The sequence below is a fragment of the Esox lucius genome, chromosome 8 (assembly GCF_011004845.1).
Source record: "Esox lucius isolate fEsoLuc1 chromosome 8, fEsoLuc1.pri, whole genome shotgun sequence".
Classification (NCBI taxonomy): Eukaryota; Metazoa; Chordata; class Actinopteri; order Esociformes; family Esocidae; genus Esox; species Esox lucius.
In genome coordinates, this window is record NC_047576.1 from 17759779 (window position 1) to 17782658 (window position 22880).

At 41.1% G+C, this 22880-nt stretch overlaps 1 protein-coding gene across 1 annotated transcript in view; it reads right to left on the reverse strand.

Moving 5' to 3' along the window:
* The window catches only part of xpr1a (xenotropic and polytropic retrovirus receptor 1a), an 88463-nt gene extending 67579 nt beyond the window's left edge, over positions 1-20884 (reverse strand). Inside the window, exons 1-2 of the mRNA XM_013135088.3 lie at positions 20474-20884; positions 14160-14211 (exon numbers count right to left, since the gene is read on the reverse strand). Coding sequence (XP_012990542.1) covers positions 14160-14211; positions 20474-20542 — 121 coding nt within the window. The 5' untranslated portion in view covers positions 20543-20884. The remainder of the gene's footprint in view (positions 1-14159; positions 14212-20473) is intronic.
* Positions 20885-22880: the final 1996 nt, after the last annotated feature.

Sequence of the window (22880 nt, forward strand, 5' to 3'; positions counted from 1 at the left end):
TAAATAATTTTGATGATGTGACAATTAAAGCATCACTGATTTCTACTTAATATTTGCCCACTTCAGAAAAGTCTGCATATTACCAAGACCATGTTAAAATCATTGGCCGTTTTCAACTTTTGACCACTATGGCTATGTAACATAGTGCCAGAAGTGCAATCCATGAATAAGATAGTAGCTTTCTCAAACAAACTCACTGTGAATCATTTATTGCTGTTACTGTGCAGTTTGCACACACCTGACAGAATGGCATCAGAAACCTCCAAAGAAAATTGAAAAATAAATCTGACAGCCATAAAGGAGGAATATAAACAACAGAACAAAAAACATGTACAGGGGAGGGTGTAGTTGAAGATTGGTTGCACGAATTTGCCAATTAAGCCAAAAACTACCCTGCTGCGAATATCTGTCACTTCACTTATTGACTACAAAGGACACAACTGTTGGCAGCATCATGCTTTGGGGATGCTTCTCATCAGCAGAGACAGTTTGTTAAAACTTAAGGAGGAATGGTTTGGGCAACAAAGAGTGAAATGCCGCAAGATAACCTATTTCAGTCCACTAAAAAACAATAATCCCAAGCATAAGACAAAAGCAACCCCGGAGTGATTCAAGAACAATAAGGGTCCTACAGTGGTCCAGTAAATGTCCTGATCTCAATACCACTGAGAATCTTTGCCAAATCTTTGCCAAAAATACAGACAGATGCTGAAACATTCTGGAGGCAGCTAGCTGCGTCAGTCCCTCTCCTACACAACCTCATCAGTGCAGATACACAAAGGCCACAGAAGAGCAGCTCTGGCGGGGAAGTGGAAGCAGAAGGAGAAGATGAAGTGGAAGATGAAGGAAGTAGAATAAGTTTGGCACCACAGCTTGCGGCCTTTGATGCTCTGCCTCATTGAAACTGAAGCTGAAGGAGGACGAAGACAGCCAGGGGACAAGGTCTGCAGAGGTTGCCCAAGTATCGACTGCCTGCACCCATTCTTCTGAATTAATGTACCATTTGTTCAATAAATAATTTCAGTAAATACATTCCCATTTGAAAACATTTGTAAGGAACGGTATAGACATCTATCAAGGTACCTAAACCCGTACATACATCATCTAAGGTCATACTAAGAAACAGGATCCTATCTGATGAAAGAAAGTTTCTTCTTCACATGGCATTCTACATCTTAAACTAACACATTCTGGATGGAGCCATGATCCATCCAAGATGTGCATGCGTCAGAAGACAAAACACTACCACAGAGATCAGAGTAAATGTTAATGTGAACATGATCAAATTTACATCAGGCAAGGGAAGGCCCAAGGCACAGAATATTCATGTTGCAGACCTAGGCTCCATGCATTAACCCCATCATAGTGAATATGTTTGAAATCGTTGGGTATTTCATGGATAGACTACAGACATTTGTGAGAAAAGGGAGTGAATGGACTAAGTATTATCTGCTAGATCAATCTATGCTTCACCACCACCCCCCAGAGTCCAACAAAGTCAATCCAATGCTCAGGCATTCATCCTAAACAAGATGGAGCACTAAAAACAAAACCTTGGCTATCAAACATTTATTGTCATATTTATACTGACATGAACGACCTACAGTGATGTTAATAATGACTACTGTAAGGCAGTTCTTATTGCTTGGCTGAGAATTCCATTGGTAAATTCAGATAAACAGATGGATAGGACATTTCTATTTTTGCAATTTCAAGCCCTAAGTAGCCCAGATGTAGGAATGGTGATTGCAATGCCCAGTTGTAGATTTGATTCCCATAGGGCAGGTACCAAAACAGTCTGAAAATGTATCCACTCGCTACTGTAAGTCACTGTAGATAAGGGCATTTGCTAAATGACTTCAAAATAAATGTAATTTACTGTAGTAAATCAAGTCACCAGGGGAAGGTTTTTTAAAGGTTATCGTCCTTGATATCCCCTATCGGATTAACACATACTAATAGAACTGACCGGGGCCACTGTTCTAACCAGTGTATTTTTATGTAATTGGTCATATTCAAAAAGTGAAATCTGGATACAAATATGTTTCCAAAAGTTGGCCCCTTGGGGGTATGAAACTCCAAAACTAATTTGAGAAAATGGGTGATATTACTACATTGTTTTGCTTTATGCATCACTTTCCTATGCAATGCATTCCACCAAATTCCCATAAGGAATGTTACCTTTGAAATGGCTAATACAGTTCGTAACCATAGCAATTAACTTTCCCCCCAAGAGAATGTATCATAGCAGGACACAGCGGGAAGGGAATTTGGAATCCGATATTTGATATTGCATTAGCTGCTATTTCCTGATTCAATTCAATCCGGAGGTACTGACCTCGTCTCTTAGAGTGACTTATGTTTCATATAATCAGATCAACGTGAGGAATAATGCATGATGTGTTCACACAATACCAAGTACCTTATATCCCAACAGATATGAGAAATGTCTGGAACATTTTCTTATTAAGGAGAACATTATTCAGGGGGCGGGTGTAAATTAAACCGCCCGAAAATCGCAAGACAATTTCATCCAACTGACAAAGCATTTACTTTGGGCCGTGATCGATCGGCACATGATTGATCTGGCCTCCCCAAAAACATCTTAAACAAATCCGTAGCCATGGGTGAGCATTTAGGCAAACAGTGGGAGGTCTCCTGGATAGGGGGTGGTAGCCAAAGGGGTGTGAGGCACACTGCCAGTGGTGTGGAGAAGGGGGGAGGGGCCTGCTGCCTTTAAACACATTTACCCAGGCAGAAAGGCTTTGTCTTTCAGTACAGCAAGCAGTGCTGCTCCTTAAGTTCATTATGATGTGCTCAGTCCAAAACAGACCAGGAGAAACCAGGTGTAAACATGAGTACTCTGTTTACAGAGGGAAAGCGGACATGTGAGATAGGGTGTCTTTGCCTTGAGATATAACATTTAAGTAATTTTGCCGACACTTGGATCTAGAGCAACAAACAGTAGTGAGTGGGTAGAATTTCAGACTGGCCCCCCGTGGGGCCATGCTTTGAGCTACAGAGGGCCAAGAAGGCTGTGTGTGGCAGGAAAAGGAAAGATTAGGCCGGTCATCAGGGAGAAGGTCATCTAAAAATGGGTTAGTGTGGCTGACTCTGTTCATTCAAGCCTGATATGATCCTGTCCTTTGTAAAGCTCAAACCTGCTAATGCGCTATAATGCGAAAGCCTGAACAAGTTCTTCCTGTCAAGTGGAACTACAGCTAGCTATAACTAATGGAAACAAAGAAAATATTCAAAGTTCCTAAAATAACACATCACAAAATATATTAGGCTAGACATACGTCAATTTGGGATTGTTGTAAAAACATTATCTATATCCCAGTTGAGAGATTAAAAGTCTTTAATAATCTATGTCCAAGCTACTTTATTGAACTATTTATTGAACTATTGTTTGACATCTTCAATGTCAAACAATGTTACAAGAGGCCTATGGTGGTCCAGCTGTCGAAGCCGCTACCTCCAGTGCAAATGTACTGCTGCATCATGGGTTCAAATCTATCCTACTGTTCTTTCTGCAAAACCACTTTGTCACTATTATACTGTTCAATACAACATAACAAGCACTAGCATATATGCCGATCAGCCATAACATTATGACCACCTGCCTAATATTGTGTAGGTCCTTCTTTTGGCACCAAAACAATCCACTAGACTTCTGAAGGTGTGCTGTGGTATCTGGCACCAAGACGTTAGCAGCAGATCTTTTACGTCCTGTAAGTTGCGCCTCCATGGATCGGACTTGTTTGTCCAGCACATCCCACAGATGTTCGACCGGATTGAGTTTTGGGGAATTTGGAGGCCAAGTCAACACCTTGAACTCGTTGTTGTGTTCCTCAAACCATTCCTGAACCATTTTTGCTTTGTGCAGGGTGCATTATCCTGCTGAAAGAGGCCAATGCCATCAGGGAATGCCATTGCCATGAATGCTTTCACACAACAAGGTGTCAGGTAGGTGGTATGTGTCAAAGTAACATCCACATGAATGGCAGGACCCAAGATTTCCCAGCAGAACATTTCCCAAAGCATCACACTCCCTCCGCCAGCTTGCCTCCTTCCCATAGTGCATCCTGGTGCCATGTGTTCTCCAGGTAAGCGACACACATGCTACCAGCCAACATGATTCATCAGACCAGGCAACCATCTTCCATTGCTCCGTGGTCCAATTCTGATGCTCATGTGCCCATTGTAGGCACTTTCGGCAGTGGACAGGGGAGCTACAGTAGCTCGTCTGTTGGTTCGGACCACACATGCATCAGTGAGCCTTGGCCGCCCATGACCCTGTCACCGGTTCACCGCTTTTCCTTCCTTGGAGATTGTTGACACCCCACAAGGGCTCCAGTTTTGGAGATGCTCTGACCCAGTCATCTAGCCATCACAATTTGGCCCTTGTCAAAGTCGCTCAGATCCTTACGCTTGCACATTTTTCCTGCTTCTAACACATCAAGATTGAGGTCCGAATGTTCACTTGCTGCCCAATATATCCCACCCATTGACAAGTGCCATGATAATGAGATTATCAATGTTATTCACTTCACCTGTCAGTTGTCATAATGTTATGGTTGATCCATGTATATCTTCAAAAGAAACAAATAATATTTTCTCCTCCTGGTTGCCATGGTTAGTTTTGGTTTGGAGGTTGTGGTCTGTTCAGCTTTCCTGTTCTTTGAAAAATAAAACCCTTACGTAAAGTCACTAATTTGCAGTGGTGAAATGTCAAGGAAATGATAGTTAGCCCTTCTCTGCAGATGGCAATTTCCTTCAATGGAAACAATAGGCACTCCATGCTCAATTTAACTGTATATTAATTGGCCAAATGAGGACTTAATTATAAGATGTCAACTCTCAGGACAGCATTCATTTTTGGGAGGTAGGTAAAAGGAAAAATACTGATCATAGAAAAAGAGTTCAAGGTAACAATGGAGCAAATCAATTATTAGAGGAAGCCAATATCCTGAAATAACTAACCTGCGTACAGTACCAACACACCAGGGAGACAGAGATTATTCTCCTTAATCGGAGAAAGGACATTAGGGAGCTTCCCCACTACATGCCTGGTGTTTCTCTCGGAGCGTCTTTCCTGGCGCTGCAGAATCAAGCTAATCTCCCCCTGGACAGGGACTGCGGCAGTACGGTACATGTAGCGTGACGCCGGATTAGACTGGTATTGGGTTGCTATTAACACACATCACAAATAAATAAACTGCGGGTAACATGAATATGCATAATTCCCGAGGCCAGCATTTAGCGGAGATGGGGAAACAGAATATTTTATGAATTGGAAACGCTCCCATTCTTGTCGTAAATCTCCTAGAAGGTTTTCCAACGGCCGGCCGGCTGAGATGCTTGAAGCGGTGACCGTGTGTATGGCATGCATGCATGTGTCCAGGATGTGTGGGAACATGGAGCTGACAGTACAGGGTTCTGAAGCGTATTGGAAGTCTGTGGAGCCGAGCAGTCTGGTCAAATATGAAGAAAGAGACAATTATGAAAAAGTAAAAGCAGATATTTCCAAAGAAAACTATCATTTAAAGTCATTTTGAAGAGTTCAATCAGTTCTCACACTACAACCGAAAAATATTATAACAGTATAGCACTGAGACAAGAGGGGATGTGGCATATGAACAATATACCAAGGCCACTTCTGTATGTTGTAAATGTACTGGATGTCTAACTCTGCATACCTTTTTACACTGTGTGCATACACTGTATACTGTGTATACATAGTTATTTAAAGCAACAGTAATTAGGGTTAACTGTCTTGCTCAGAGACAGAGTGATCAATTTTCCTCTTTCAGTTAATGGTCAGATGCTCTAACTACTAGGCCTACTACTAGGAGTGAAACATATAATAGTTATGTTTTGGTTAGTATAAATTAGAAGAAGCATAAAGGAAGGCGATATTTCCAATGTTTCAGTGTTAATAATTCAACATTTAATATTAAAAGTGAGTAACATTACTGAATAATTGATAACGCTGTCCAACAGTGCCACAGGACAAAAGAAAAATATTGCTTCCTCAATTCTGTGATCCCCTGCCCCTTAAATGTGCTACAAACGGTTGTCATTTCAGCACAAAGTAAAGCGGCAAGTGACTCCGGACCTATTCTCAGTGACATGTTAGTAACGTCATGTAAAAATACTTTATCGTTCATTCTTGTAATGAGAGCATTTAACGAAGGAGAGAAGAGTGCATCCCCAAGGCTCGTCGTTCTACTGTCTTCCAATGACTGTCAATGTCACCAGACTGTCAATGTTTCCTTTCCTGGTTTAGCCCACAGGCAACTGAATATGGGGCTTCATCTCAAAGCAGGTCTAGCCAACTTCTGTCCCTCCTTCCCCCAGCTCTTTCGTTCTACCTCATGGGACAACACTCAATTAAACAAACCGGCCTCTGCCAATAGACGCTCTTGGATACATTCAGCAAATAGTTTCTAAATAGATCTGTCATTTACATCAACCAGGGAGTGAAACCAAACAACACTTGCATTGTATGTTGCTGTCAATAGCAGTCAGTGAGGAAGCTTTAGTGTCATTTATTGTTACTCTAATCAGAGCATTTCAGAACTATTTTTTGTCTCCAACAACAATTTGTGGAATTCCTGTCATCACCTGCTCCCTGGGTGAGAATTTGAATATAGATTCAAGGGACTCCATGGGAGAGACAGGGGGGTGTCAGTGGGAGGGGCCAACAAAAACGTCTAGCAACAGCTACCTAACAGCAGATTACCCAGGAGGAAACTAGCGGCCAATCAACAGTCTCAAGCCATTTCTCCAGAGCGACGGACTGGCAGATTGGAGGGTTGAAGGACACTGTGCTCTCCTACACACTGCTGCTTGTGTAGTCACACACAAACTCTCGCAAAGGCACAATGCTTTAAATCATTCGCACGTCGTTTGTTTTCTGTGTATTTGAGCTGAAAGAAGTAAAATAGGGGGATACAACATGATTAAGAAATATACATAAAAATAGCCGTGTGCGAGTCAAACATAATTTTACAATTAATCAGCCAGTCATTGAAGGTAATGAACCATTTTTTGTATGCCCAGCTCAGCCGCTTTGGAAGATAAATTGTTTACCTGAAAGATAAGAAGAGCACATAATATGCTTGCATTTGATTGGTTTCAAAGCATATAAAAGGAAACAGCGAACATCAATATACGGTGCTGCCACCAAGCACAGCCCTGCCCCCCATAGTCAACACCTGGGTGCTTGGGCACTCTAAACGTGAGACAATGAGTGAGCAATGATAATAAGCCCACATACTACACATAAGGACATATTATGTCATTATCGTTCTGAGACCGTATTTCACTTTTTGCTCTTCCTGACATACTGTATGGTCTGTATATGAAGACATAGCAAACAAGCAGGTTTCAGTAGTTATGTTTAATATAATTGAAATCTTTTAATCTAAAATGGATATGGACTGACTAATGCTCAAAAATCTTTCTATAAATGTTTTAGCTCTCCAAAATACGGAATGCTTAAACAGATCAATAAGCCACAACCCATGCAAAATGGATCGCATCCGTAAGTCCAACTACAAGGTTGCGTTTGGCCCAATCAGACCGCTGGCAGCGGTCCAAGCTTCTGATTGGTCCTATTCCCTGACTGAAACTGCCACAAAAACTTGGCAAAGTGAACAGAAATAAAATCAACTGAGCAGAGACTGTCTCTAAGAGCCTTTTAATCCGTAACAAAGCCACTCTCCGTCTAGTGACCTGCGCCACAATCAAATAACATCTCATTCTGCCTGTTGGCTATAAGCCGGTCAATATGTTACCCGGATTAGTACCCAAAACACAGTAGACTGATACACGTTGGGCTCCGAAGACATTTCTCCAAATGCTTCCTTAGTGTGAGTGAAAAGGTCCATTGACTTACACTCCTTATCATAGACCAATTCTCAAATACCATAAAAGGGACAGGTGGCAGTTTTCTGGAAAGACCCTGTTCACCCCTCCCCCAAGCCCAGCCCAGCCCACCCTGCCCAGCCCCACCTCAACCCCACGCCTTTCTCCCCAACACCCATTCAGGCAAGATCTAATTCTCTGATGAATAATGGATGGGAAGACTTTCATCTATCAGGGTTTTCTCTCTCTCTCTCTTGCGCTGCTCACCATGGTTCAGAGATGATAAGAAGGGGAGCATGTATTTGAGATGTGCCATGGGACCTCTAGTATGTCTTGCTTTAAGGCCTCTCTCTCTCTCCGTCTCTTTGTTTCTCTGTCTGTCCGCCTCTCTCTATCCTGTTTGTGTCCTCTTTCCTTCCCCCTCTCTCCCTTCTCCTCCCTCTCTCCCTTCTCCTTCTCCTCCCCCTCTCTCCCTCCATCCCATGAAAAATGAGCAGGAGCGAGAATGCAGCATCTCTCCACTCTTCATCCAATTAGTCCCCAGCTTTTTTCATTGTTCATTACCCTGCTTCGAGTAACCTATGACCTTGTGGTCCCTCTCAGCTCTTTACTGACCCTCCCCATCTGTATGTTGTCCATTGTAGTATCCTACCCACGTCTCCTTGATATCTTTAACAATCTCGTCTAGATAAAATGCCCCCATGGCTTCTTCTGCCTCTTCTCCTACTAGTGTAAACGCCATAGGAACTTGAAGCTTTGTCTACCAATGAATGGCGAACGGGCATAGATATGGGTGGCATCGGGCGGTGAATCTGAGAAACACTAAGCAATTAGCATTTTGATCCAAATCGGAGCAGCAGCTTGTGAGGCAGCCCATCAATAATGCAGGCCAGTGGGAGACCCAGGCTGCCAGGCTACTGGCCCCACTGAACGTACAGCGCTTCCTGTGTCTACTGGGGAGGGCTGGGGAGAACTCCGGCTCTCCTGCTTATTCACTGAGGGTCCTTGTCTATACCCGGGCCTACTGTAATAATAGCTGTTGTACCTAGGCACATGCGAGTGGAATAACAATTGCTAAAATTATACCACCAAGCTTCAAATAGCCAGCCAGGTTAGTCAGTCGGCACCGATAGCTTTATATAAAATGGAGGGCTACCTATCAAAGATGGCGGAGAGCTGAAAGTGGACAGAAAAATTCAATGTTGCCGGAACAATATCCGTGGTAGCTGTGATTCATGTCAGCGCTTTCATTAAGTGGATTATGCACTTATCCCACATTCATTCTCCACCCCATGTGAGATTCATTGGCTCTAAAATGGGAAATATCAGTAAAAGGTGGCACTGTGACAAGGTTTACAACTGTGTTTATTTTTTCTTAATGAATGGAAATATCTTGCTTTGAACTGTAATTGCAAACGCGTCCGGTTGAGATGAACAAAAGGCTGCCGTGTTGCGGATGAGAGAGAGAGTGTACCAATGTTCTTTGATCATTGGAAGGCACACAGGCTAATTGCTAGTGCCTGCTCTTTCAGCTGGGCAACAAGCTTGTCACCCTCAATGCCCTGAAAGCAGCAGCACTCATACCTCCAGTCTGGATCAACACCTCCACCAACGCAGACTGGGGAGATTGTCGTGGGCTGTAGCCAAACAAAGACACACAAACTTTACAACCCAACAGAAAATAACTACAGTTACTGTCTCACATCACGTTAACTTCTGCATAATAATCTGAATGGTGGCCCCTTCTGTTTTTGTTGACTGAGTTAAAGTGTATAATGCATATCTATGGGTATTAAACCAGAGGACTGAAGTTGAGCACCAATCGCAATATCTGCCTTAATTTATTCTGTTGAATAAAACATTTAGGGTTTATGGTCTTTAGGGCTCAGAACACACCCTTGGATGTCAATATGTGGAACTGAGGAGATACAAAGGAAGAAAGCTCCACATATAAAAGAAACATTATGGATTAAAAATGGGAGGGGTAGGAGCCATTAAATATTTAATGATTATTGGCTTGTTGCAGAAAGTCAGAGCAGGCTTGGGTGCGTAGAGTATCGGGATGCATGTCCCCCAAATCACATCCAGCAAAGCTGTTTTCTCCTTATAATACTGCCTGCTCAACCAGAAAGTAGACCTAGACCAACCTGCCTGGAGGAGTGCTCCTCTGGCTAGTGGCCACAATTAAGCCTGCAGGCATCCTACCTACCAGAATGAGTCGCTCAGTCACAAATGCTAGGCAACCCTGTGTGACCACTCCTCCCCCAGTCCTGGAAACCATTGTTGCACAGCTCTTTGCCGAACTCCGGGGCGCGGTCGTTAAGCTGCAACCAGGACAAGAACACGAGTTGCACTGACCCAATGGCAATGCAGTGCTTTATTCTCCTGGCTCTTTAGGGAACCCTGCCAAGGGGCATTTTGCCAGCATCAGAGTGGTCAGTGAGACTGCTGTGAGCAGATGTCTCAACCTTTGCCCAGCTGAGATTGGTTTTATTACGATGCATCATCCTTCTGCTCCACATGGTAGTAACACACATACTCAGGCATTATGCATCAAACCTCAACAAGACAGGGACGACACTCAAGGGAAGGCACGTTAAAGACTCCCCTTCTTCCATTCACTATGCCATAAAAACACAGCGCTTCGGTCCTCCACGTGTTATAGAGCAACCTGCAGATATTATATATTATTTAAACTGACAGTTTATAATATCCTACATGCCAGCTTACCCAATGAAAGTGACTGCAAAGAAATAGAAGGAATAGATTGGGCGTCCTCGTTCATGTGGAAGAATGGCATAATTGGGAGGACTGGCGACAATTACGTGTAACCACAAGCAATCAGGAAGTAAACGCAGGAAGACTACTCATTCATCTTTGCTGTGATTTGTTGAATCGACTCAACGGACATGACAAGAAATAGATTTAATTAATAAGCCATGTCACCATCATTTGAATTGTAATTCTACATTACCATGGAAATGATGGCATCTGAATACCAGGCAGACATTGTGTGATTGTCTGCAGGACTTTATCTTTCATAAAGGTGTCATCTAGTGAGCAGTCAATAGCACAACCCTTCCCCCATGTTCCCCTTTCTATCACAGTCAATTTGCTGGGGGTAGGAATCATCCTGGATAGCCACTGATGTTATCCTTCCAAACAACTAGGCCACTGTGGTATTTAATGTAACTAAGAAAAGGTTTCAGAGGCACTCTAATTCCTCCCATTGTTGTGTTTATCTGCGGTTATTGTTTTCAAATCTCTCATGATCGACAGGCTAATTGAAATGGACTTGATTTCATTCAATCTCACTGGAAGGAGGGAGTGGGAGAGAGAGTAAGAGAGAAAGAGAGGGAGGCAGAGCGCAGAGGAGCCTGAGCTCAAAACAGCTACTCCTCAATGCCTTCTCCTGGTCAGAGCTGCAAAATGCTGTTTCAATTAAAACTAGAGAAGGAGGACAAAGGATCTGACAAAGAGGTTAAAATGCCATGAGCCTGCACAGCTACTTCAGTCCGTGGAACTAGGACAAGCTCTCTTAATTACTGAACATTCCTCAGAGTCAGGTAGGTTTCGCTGAACAAGACGTTAATGTCAAGATCAAAACATGACTTCAGTTTGGTATGCAAATCAACATGCTACAACAGTTGGCATTGTGGGAAATTTGGTTTTGAGTAAGAGTTTAGGGATTGTGTCTGGGTGAAGTATAAAAAAACATAAAAACATGATCTGCCTTTGTGCCCTTGAGTAAGGCACTAAACCCTAATTGTTGCCATGTATCACTTTAGATAAGAACGACCCCTAAAAGACAGAAATTTAAATGTAAGTACTTAAACATGCATCCCGGGACTTTTGTTCATTGATCATAAAAGCGGCACAGTCATGTCTAAAACAGGTCCCCACTGTGTGTGTGCTGATATGTGCTCCATGTCATCAAAACCACTCACTTGATAATGATTCTACCTATAGATTATGCACATATAAACAACATATTATATCTAGCACAAAATATTAGGTTTACAAAAACTATCATTTTAAAAAGTCCTGGACTGCATCGTTAATTCCCTTTCACAGTCAAAATATCCTAACATTGCCATCCACCTGACCACAGGAAAGTCTCTGGTGTTGAGAAATATAAACAAACAACCCACACTATTTCTGCTACAGATCAGGGGCAGTTGTTGACAGACTGTGGCTCAGAACTTTCTATTCCCCTGAGGCTGTCGGATTATACGTCACACACACAGGAGATACCTTAATCTCTGAAGAAGGCATCGATAAAACATAGCACAGGAATCTCTTATCCGGCAGGACTTACAATGCCCAATATCTTTGCTGGTTGGAGTAACATGCACTGCCAGAGTATCTGACAGCCTGCAGTAGGGGAAGGCTCTGACAGGGGCTTTGAAGTGGTGTACTGTTCCATTTCAAATCTCTACAATAACTATATCAGGTAGCGGGTCAGCTACATGGGACGGTAATAACCCAGTAAATTGTCTCCCGAAGGCACCAGTACTCTCACAGAATACCAAATCTGAGTCAGCCAAGGTCTCGCTGCACGAGAGAGAAATGCCATGAATCGGATTTCTGTAATTAGTCTTTCATTGGCAGGTGATTTGATGAAATCGTCATCTTTAATAAACTAAGGGGATTTTACACTCAATTTGCAAGTAGAGAAATGCTGCACTAAGCACCTTTTTTTAATGAGAAAGCCTGTTAATCTTGTTCCTCATATGAAAAGTAAACAGCGAATGGTGCTCCCTTGAAGGGGCTCAATAACCTTCAATATGTGCTCCTGTACAGCCAGTCCCCATGGATTTCTCCTCGAATTGGACTTCAATGTTGGAGACGGGGGAGTGACCTACAGTACGTATGGACGCTTTAACAGAGGACAGAAGGGAAGAGATTCATCAGCTATGTTACGGATCCAGAAAATTTGACACCCACGAGGGAATCCCTGGTGTTCAGCACTATAAACAGACAACTCTGTTAATTGGGTTACGCTCGTCATCCTCGTTTGAAATGTGAGGTGAGAGAGTATGTGTTTAATGGTATGGCGAAAAGCTGTTCCCCATTAAGGGCTCCATCCACTAAACATGCAACTCTTCACAGCTACTTTACTAGACTTTAAACCCAGGATGAGTAAACACCTTTGTCAAACATATCATTTCATGTTTCATTATTAGTGACTGTTGAAAAAGCAAACTCTCCATTCTGCCGGTTCTAGTGCTTGTTCCAGCCATGTTAGGGAGATTTTCTCCCCCACTGAATCAACCTTCTTATATTCTACCCTGTCAGCAGGACCTGACAGCTTCCACTCTTTCCTCTTTTGCCAAAAGTGTACAGTAATTTGGCAACCTTCCTGTACCAAATACACTGAAAACAAACTGTGTAAAATTCATTTGAAAACAACTAGGTTGGATGAGAAGGCTTGGAGACACCGCTCTTACATCATCCAGCACACAGAGTTTGGATCCAGTCCAACCACTATTTCAGAGGGCTCTCTGAAATAGAATGGCCTCTGAAATAGCAATTTCAATGAAGACCACCTTTTCTATCAATAAAATGCATAAAACGCCCTAAAACACATCTTTAAAAAATAAAATGACTAGAAGGAGTTCACGGGTAAGTGCACCGTTTATCCTAGACTTGTTGAGAAAGTTCACACACTTTTCCACTAAATCAGATGTGGACTATGCACTGTGGGAGTAGTGTATATGCATGTGTGTTACTTTTGTCTCCAACACTTGTGTGAATTAAACATGTTTACATATCCCAACCCTCCCAGAGAAACCCTTGGAGACACCCAGGGATCGCCAGTGGTAATCCTCGTTTATAAAAAATGCCAAGACAGCCAACCCTGGCATTAATGAACATTATGCTACTGAATATTGGCCCTGTGTCATGGCAGCAATGTGAAGTGCAGAGATGTATTTTAGGGACTTCTGTAAGAGGATCCTTTCCGTTCCTCATGAACTTTCTTTGCCCTCAGTGTCGTCACCCAGTGACTTACTGCAATGCAACTGAATAACTTTGTTTACACCGGTAAATGTGTGTCTGGAGAAAGAAAATTAAAACATTACGCTGGTTCCCCGCTACCGCTCAATAGCAGTCTGAGCATGATGTAATGTATTTATAGGCCAATGCTTTACCTCAGCACTGAAGAGCAGTGTATGTGTTAGGGCGATTGGATGACCACTACAATTTTGTCTATTCTTCGCAGGGCCTGTTATTTTGGTGTGGTGAGAGCTGAGCTCATTGTCTGTGAACCTGGAGTTTCTTACCTTCTATGGATGGTGCCTGGTCCTGGGCCGCATATAGCATATCCTTGAACGCCTGGTAACACAAGAAAGCAGAGGTATAATCACTATCCTTTTTTTTTTTTAAACCATCTGGCTCTACTCACATCAATCAACTCTCAATTTTTTTATATGGGAACCTAAGTGAAAATCTTAGCTGTGTTAATGTAATCAACAACACATTATTGTCAACTAATTAATAACAAATTATTAGTAACCAAATTAAATAGCCAGTCTCATGAATATTCAGTCTCATGAATATAAGTAAACGAAAAACAAAACAAAACAAAGAACCAAGTCTGAAGGTCTAAAAGTAGATTAGATGGCAAACACTGTTCAGTCTCCATGGAAAAAAACATCCTACTGCAATAATTGGTGTTACAACCCCAAAGATGAGTGAAGACAGACATCAATGCCCTTGCATTTAACCATGAAGTCTTATAGATAACATTTTCTTCAGATTCCACTTCTCTCCATTTAAAAAGAGACAGAAGTTAGCCTGTACTACAAACACCCGGGAAAAGTAGGTTATTTCCTTCAATCACACTGACCTTGCTGATGATACCAGATAGTTTACAAGACATATCCTAACATGATTCTCTTGTCTGTTCCTCCCAACCAATCTAAATAACTGGCTATCTGGAGCAAAAAGCGCTGCTTTGCCATCCAGCAAAATGTATCACACCTGTGGCCTTCAGTGGGATAGACACATTCTCCCATGTTGCAACAGTGTAGAGCCAGTATTGCTTTATTCATTCTTTAGAAGAAGACAAAATACTCTTGTTCAAACTCACTACATTAGAAGTGTGTCCCAATCTCTGGAAAGCTCTGGCTGACGTTGGCCTTACGCAGATGTACAACAGGAGCGGAGATTGAATACTCATAATATGTGGGAGATACTACTAAGACTGTGATCTCATTCTGTGTTCTACCTGAACAGTAATATTACATTGAAGTATTGAAACATCTCATTTGCTGTGAACATTCTTTCTGGAAACTGTAATTCACAGGAGAGCACCTGTGCAAACAGTGGGTCGTGTTAGCAGGGCTTACTGGCCCAGAATAATAGCTGGAAGAGAGCGAAAGGATGCACTCATCAAGATGGAGGCCTATCGCCATGGCAATGGCTCTGATGGGAAATGGGGCTGGGCTTCTCTTTTGGGAATTTACGTCCTCCGGGTACAACCTATTGCTCCAGCTTACATAGATCAACTAGGTATCACCACATCAAATGGGCCTGGAGGTGCCTGGTTGTCGAAGATATGAAATGATAAATCGGATGAATCTTATCACTTTAACTGAGCGGGTCTCTGAGTGCCGGAGCTGTATAACGGCAGGCAGAGCAGACTGAGACCAGATGCCCTCCCAGTAGGGGACAAAGGATGAGGTGTGGGAAGCTCGCCAGGCCAACTCTGTTATCTAAGATGACAAGGCAGACATTTACTGCAGTACATTTTGTGTCGGCTAATGGCTAGATTGATCATGTTCCCTTGTCAAGGGCAATTATTTCGGTTCTCACTTTAACCCTGCATTCCTTCCCAATGTTAATACATAGAGTGATTGGAATAAAGAAAAATTATATAAATCAACCAATCATTTGTATTTATCATCCAGTTTGTACAGAGTGCTTCATATTACTCTATTAATATTGCAGGCTTAGCTAAAACATGCATATCTGACAGCTGAAACAAAATGCACAGAGCCTTCATCGGAAATCAGCCATGTAACTCACTCACGTAACTTGTGCCTACAATTAACAGCTGTCTCCATGCCTTTGACAATTTTTATAATTTTTTTTAAAATAAGTAAATTAGCTTACACAAGCATTCTCCTGTGTATAAACCCACACAAGTGATTAGATGGCAGAGGTAAAAGCACAAGAGGCTTTGTTCTGTCATCCACCCACTCTGCCGCAATAACATCCACCTTCCTCACAGTCATGGTACAACTTCTGTTTCTCCAACAAAGTACATTAAAACACACCAAGGATAAGGGACAGACTGGAGCAAGAACCAGACCAGGGGCCAAACCATGAACCAGACCAAGGAACAGAATGGAGCAAAATCCAGACCAAGGTCCAAACCATGAACCAGACCAAGGGACAGAATGAAGCAAGAACCAGACCAAGGGCGAAATCATGAACTAGACCAGGGGACAGACCCTGAACCACATTAAGGCCCTAACCATGAACCAGACCAAGGGTCAGACCAGGAACAAGACCAAAGGATGGGCCATGCATCAGAATAAGAACTAGACTAAGAACTAGACCAGATCAAGATCCAAACGAAGGGCCAGACCAAAAACCAGGCCAGAGCGTTTGACCAGACCAAGAACTACACCAGACCAAAAATCTGACGAATGGTTAGACTGAGAACTAGATAAAGTTCCAGATGAAACTAAGAACTACAACATGTTAGCCCAAGCCAAGAACTAAATCAAGGGTCAGAACAGACAAAGAACCAAAGCAAGACCTAGACCAAGAACCTATACTAAGAGCCAGACCAGACCGAGAACCTATACAGAGAACCAGAACAAACCAAAAACCAGACCAAGCACCACACTGAACCAAAATCTAAAACACGTATAGGCAATCAGCCTATCACATTCATGCACAGGATGATCTGGTCAGAGCTGATGACTGGTGGGCCGGAACATAATTACAATAATTTGATATTATTGTGTGTTCACTGCAAAAATACCATAATTAAGCCCAAACAAATATTATATTTGAAATTAACAAGAAATTGTCACATAATGTCTCATGTCTTAACAGTTCCAGAATTCCCGCAGATTTGACTATCTTCGCAGAAAATAAAATACAATAAAACATTTCTGACCCCTCCTGTTCCAACTGCACTAGCCAAAAGAAAAGGTCTGTGAGATAAAACACACAGAAAAAAGAACAAAGTCTCATGGCATTGTTTTGTTTCCATTACCTACAACTGAATCTGTAATCATGCCAGCAAAACACACAGGAAACCTTGCATTCACGTATAGGCTCTGCTCTCCTAGGGACATGTAGACAGCATGTAGACCACTATGCTAAACAGGTGTTTAAAAAAACTCACAACTGACTTCATTACTTTGTCAGTCAATTATCTTGTCAAGTCTGAAATTCACTTGCAAATGTTCCAGTGATTAGATGCATCTTATCTCCCAAGCAGCCCACATTAGAGCATGTAATACAATCCAGACTAGAATAGAGGACAAGCTAATTAATACATGTCAATATATATTCAGAAAGTCCAAACTTGAGCAAGAGGATAAGAGGTAGATGTTATGGCTGATGTGTGCCCCAAAAAACCTTGTTCAAGATAAGTCTCTAGGGCTGAGGAATCTATGTTATGTTTTGGAAATAAGCAGACAAAAGGACATTACTTTTTTCCCTTAGTATTTCCATGACATTGAGTTATCTGGAAAGCTTCTATAAGAATCTGAAGCTCTTGGCAATCTTTGCTTGTGCCGCCCAATCTCAATACCCAGTACAGACAAACGGGTCAGACAGTGAAAGTAGACTTCAGGCGGGCACAAGCACAACAACACCCTTTTTGGCAACACTGCCAGTCTCAGATATGGGTTAGTGACAGAGTTCAGTTATGGTGAATGGCAATGCACCCATGCCATGGATTGTACGGGACACAGTCACTCACTCACAAACACAAAATCAATGTAAACACACACACGCTTAGCATACATGCACAGAAACACTCACCATGCACACGCATGCACAAACGCTTACTCAAGGTACACACACACACACACACATTCAGTCTACAGTTCTGCACTCTTAACACTCGTACATATGCTCAGCACTTATTCTACATTGTATTATACAAAAAGACATGTTGACTTTAAGTATGTATTTTGTTCTCTATCCCTATGTTATCTACCACTAGCTGCACCTTTAAACAAATAAAATATTCTAGATATTTGTAGACGTACAGTAAATTAATGCGACTCTGACCATGTTGAACTTTGGTTTTTGAACACTGGTCACATTTACTTACTTCATTATCTGGTTTTGATGGTCTTTGTACTTGCATGGAATGTACTGTATCTGTCTTGTTTTAGAGTTTCTGTATTCAACCCACTGCATTTTAGGAGCAAATACAAAAACATGTTGCTTCACTGACAACATACGCCATAATAAGAACAATATCAATTAAACACGAAAACGATTAACTACAATACATTTTGCTCTTGTGATTTGATTTGCATGTTTAATACCCCTCGGTTCAAAAACAGGCAACAGACTGCTTGGAGATTCTGGATTGACTTTGCTTGGACACAGGACAGATGGATACCAGTCTGCTTTAAATGGAGGTAATGAATGCATGGAAAACAACACAATTTGTAATGGCATAGAACACAGTAATAATGCTCGGCCACAACATATCAACCCAATCCATCACACCAACATCCAATTACTACAACTACGTGTTATGCCTGTTTTGTTATAGGGGACAGGGTAGTAAGTACAGTATCAGAATTTATGGAAAAAAGGTCCAAAAAGGATTATTTGGCAATCGAAATATATGAAAATCATCATTGTTTTCAGGTAAAACCCTATAGAACCTGTTTGGGCTTCATGTAGAAGCCTAAGGAAAAAGCTTTCCACCTGGAACCCAAAAAGGTTTATTCAAAGGCTTCCCCCAAATGTTTCCCTACTTTTCTTCTGCGGGTGCACTAAACAGTAATATTACAAAATATGGACAAAGGCAACTTGACGTAAAGTGCTTAAAACAAATGTAGCTGAATATCTGAGAAAATCTTGATACAGTGCACAAGTATAATTAAGGCAAGACCTGGCAGTTTATCTTGCACACTCAGAGAAAAAGACACAATCCATCAAACACAAACAAAGTAATTTCCTTAAAGTAACCATTTTAAACAGGTAGTTCTACATGGCAAAGCAATTGATGGCATGCCAATCTATGTCTGAGAGAATCCATCTGAACAGACGGAGGTATAAAATGGCTGATATGGCAATTTGGTCAGAGTACTCCATGCGTCAGGAAGCAAATATAGACAAAGGTTAGTACCGCCAAATCTGTTTTACCATTATTTCTTCCAAATGAAATCAATGTTTCTTTCTATAGCATGGCATAAGCCCATACTGGGATGATACTGGGATGCAGACTGAGACCAACCTCAATGTCTTTGTCTATAATTCATAGAATAAAATGTAATGGGGCAGCCATGTCAGAGTCTGTCCGCACACTTAATGTGAACCAAGAATATGTAGGATGTAACACTGAAAATGCATATCCCAACAAAGATCATGTCCCAAGATGTGCCCTTACCCTGTTCTCTCAAAACCATACAGCCAACAAAGAGTGCCCTGTTACACAAGGCTATATCCATTTCCAAATGTTTTTTTTTTTTTAATCAAAGATTGGCCATAATGGTCTAAGTAAAATGGAATTCACAAAAAATAACCTAAGTAATAACTTTATTCAAATACGTTATGCTGGAAGATTCTATATTTTTTCAGGAAAATAAATAAGTATGAAATATTACATTGTGATTTGAACGTTTTCTTGGAATATCTCATGAATAAACACATTTGTATATTTTTAAAGTTTCAAATTTCTCAGTCATTAATTAACGAAAAGTATATTTTCATTAAAACACTGCAAAAAATGACAATGGATGATGATAAACCGCAAAGAAACTGCGTTCTAAATTAATGTAGCTAGAGTGTAGCGCACGCGACGACCTGAGCAGGTGTTGACAGAAATACCAACAAATGAAAAGAAAGACAATATATCCCCTATATCATACATAAATATAATCATTTCGTTTTAATAAATTAAGAGTTAACACAATTAATACATTATTAAGAGTCTATGAATAGAAATTTACTGATCTATGAACAAAAGGAGTACAATCCAACTGACACCCCCACGACAGGTAGATGCGTAAAATCATGAACGAAAATAAAGAAAAAGATTAAATAAAAACTAAATTAATTAACTAAGAACCTGATTTATCAAAATGAAAGTTACAGTACACGCAATAACCTACCATAAAATATAGGCTATCCTTACCGAAACAGCATTTACACCATAAAAGAAGTAGGTTAAAAGTGAAAGTAACAGCTATGAAAAAATGTCATACATATTCTAACAAAAAATTACAGATCATAAAATTTTCCGGAGTCAATAAAAATAACAGTAGAAAATGCTATTGAGGTTATTCATAAACTGGATTAGGTGTGGTTTATTAAAATACATAATAATGACAACACTTTAAATAAATACAAGTTGTATACATAAAACACAGCCAAGTGAAATTACCTCATATTGAAGGTACTGTTTCCTCCATTCCGGAGTAATATGGGACGAAAGGTGCTCCGCGAATTTCATTTTGCTGGAGCCGCTACGTCCTCAACCACCGTAATTCCTACTTGGACTGTCCCCTGTTGACTTGACGCGAGTTATGTTATTTCTGTCAACTTGCTGGCTCGCATGCGTCAGCCTGCACTAGCGCACTCTGCCTTGTCCGGTTTATAGTAAGCTTCCACAATAAAACTCCGTCCCATACTAATTGTTTGGGAGGGATGGCAGAACAGAGGCCTTCCTCCCTATAACAGGTGGTTTTATGAAAGTATAACCGTCCCGGTGCAGAAAGTCAGTGACTTCCTCCCTTCGATCACAGTTAAGGTCTGGGGACACAGTAGTCCGCCATCGTATTCGGCCAACAACGTAGCTGCGTCACTGCGCAATGACAGCAGGCACGGCGTATCTAAAGACGCCCTTAGTACAAGGTGTACTTGTTGTAGGAGGTTACACTCGTCTCTGTGAATGTTGGCAGACAGTAAATAATCTGTACTAGCGCCGGTAATAAAAACTTGTTCTCGACGGTGATTTTACTTGTATAATAAGATAGAAATAACTGAGGAGTGATACTATCGTGTAATCGGGGCTGATAACTTTGAAAAAACGGCCTCTGTATATCATCTTTATGGAATAATCCAAATAAAATTAGGGTGTACCGAAAGGACATTTCAATTCCTAGAGATTAAGCATCAACTGACAGAATTTCGTAGAATATGACTCAGAATTCCCAGCAGCTTTATCATAACATTATATGCAGTGTCAAAATATATGGCCTACGGGCAAATCCAGCACACTAGTTGGAACAGTTTGACACGCCAGTGATTCGCTTTTCTTTAAAATTATCAAAACCAAAATGAAACTTTGTAGAATTGATTACAGACCTCCAAACACACATATACTTTGTTTCGTCTGGATTTTAGAAAGTGTCCCAAACGTTCAATGTGACCACACAATCGCCTGTGTTTGATATTTAAATGTATATAGACATGGTCAATCCAGAACTTAGAGCCTACTGAGAGAAAACGAAAGAATAAATCACGTCTCATTCATTTATTTGCATTATTTTTTCCCTATTGATGTATGTTTGTTGTTGTTGTTGTTATTGAACAACAATAGCCTGGCTTCTGACCATATAATCAGGAAACAAAAAACATGATGTTGCTGGCCTGGTTTTCAGACTATCCATTTCTTTCCCTCTTGTTATGGTCATCAGCAACTGGCTATCTGTCCCATAGAGACTAATAAGATTGTTACATCCAGCCACCTCCATACCAAACTGTCAACAGAATTATACTGCACTACAAACTTGTATAATCTCCCTGCGTCTGGATGTACTATACTGTAACAATTAGGGTTAACTGTCTTGCTCAGGGTCAGAACAACATAATTTTTTACCTCAGATACTGGGGGACTAAAACCAAATACCCTTAAACTGTCTTGCACAGGGACAGAATAAAATACCTTTCACCTTGGAGGTTGGGGGACTAGAATCAGACACCTTTCAAACTGTCTTGCTGTGAGACATAATTACATAACTTGACATCACCTTGACATTTGGGGGCGGCCTCCAGGGACCTTTTGGACTCAAATGTCAAATGCCCTAACCACTAGGCCAACTTCCTGCCCCAATGCCTAGAGGCACTAATTAATGTGATTAGTTGACTCAATGGAGAGGATGGTGTTTGCATTTCAAACAGATTGAAGGCTCTGAAAGGACATTTGACCAGGGTTATTTCTTGTCCCTACCCTAAACCCTAACCTTAACACCAACCCTTATCTTAACCTTAGCCCTTACCCTAATCATTTCAATTTAGTGACTTCAGAGTTAGGACATATGCCCTGTTTTCTACAGAGTCAACAAATCACACACATTTTTGTATTCAAGGCATATCATATCATAACTCCCAACTCTGATCAGTTGCAAATACTGTCATCTGCTGGACGACCTTTGCTAATACAACCATTAAACACTTGTAGTATGTTCTGTTAAATTTAACCAGGCAATGATAACGAAAATGCTGTTGGTTAGCCTTTAAGGTCGACGGGTATTAAACATCTCGAGATTGGCACACAATATTTTGTTTATGGACAGAGAAAATTGTGTTACGTATTTGGGAGTCATTATTTTGTTTACTACAATTCAATATGAAAAAAAAGTCAGTTTTGAAGAATTATACAACATGCTTAGACATATTTTCGTTATGTATTTTAGACATAAAAATAAGATGCCCGCTAATAGGACAACCAATGTTGCCTGCAAGAAAACTAATTATAAGGGGATCACATTCAAAGAAAGAGTGAAAATGAGGTCACGTAAAAATTTCATAACATCCCATATAGAACAGCAACTGTTAAGTGCAGCTAT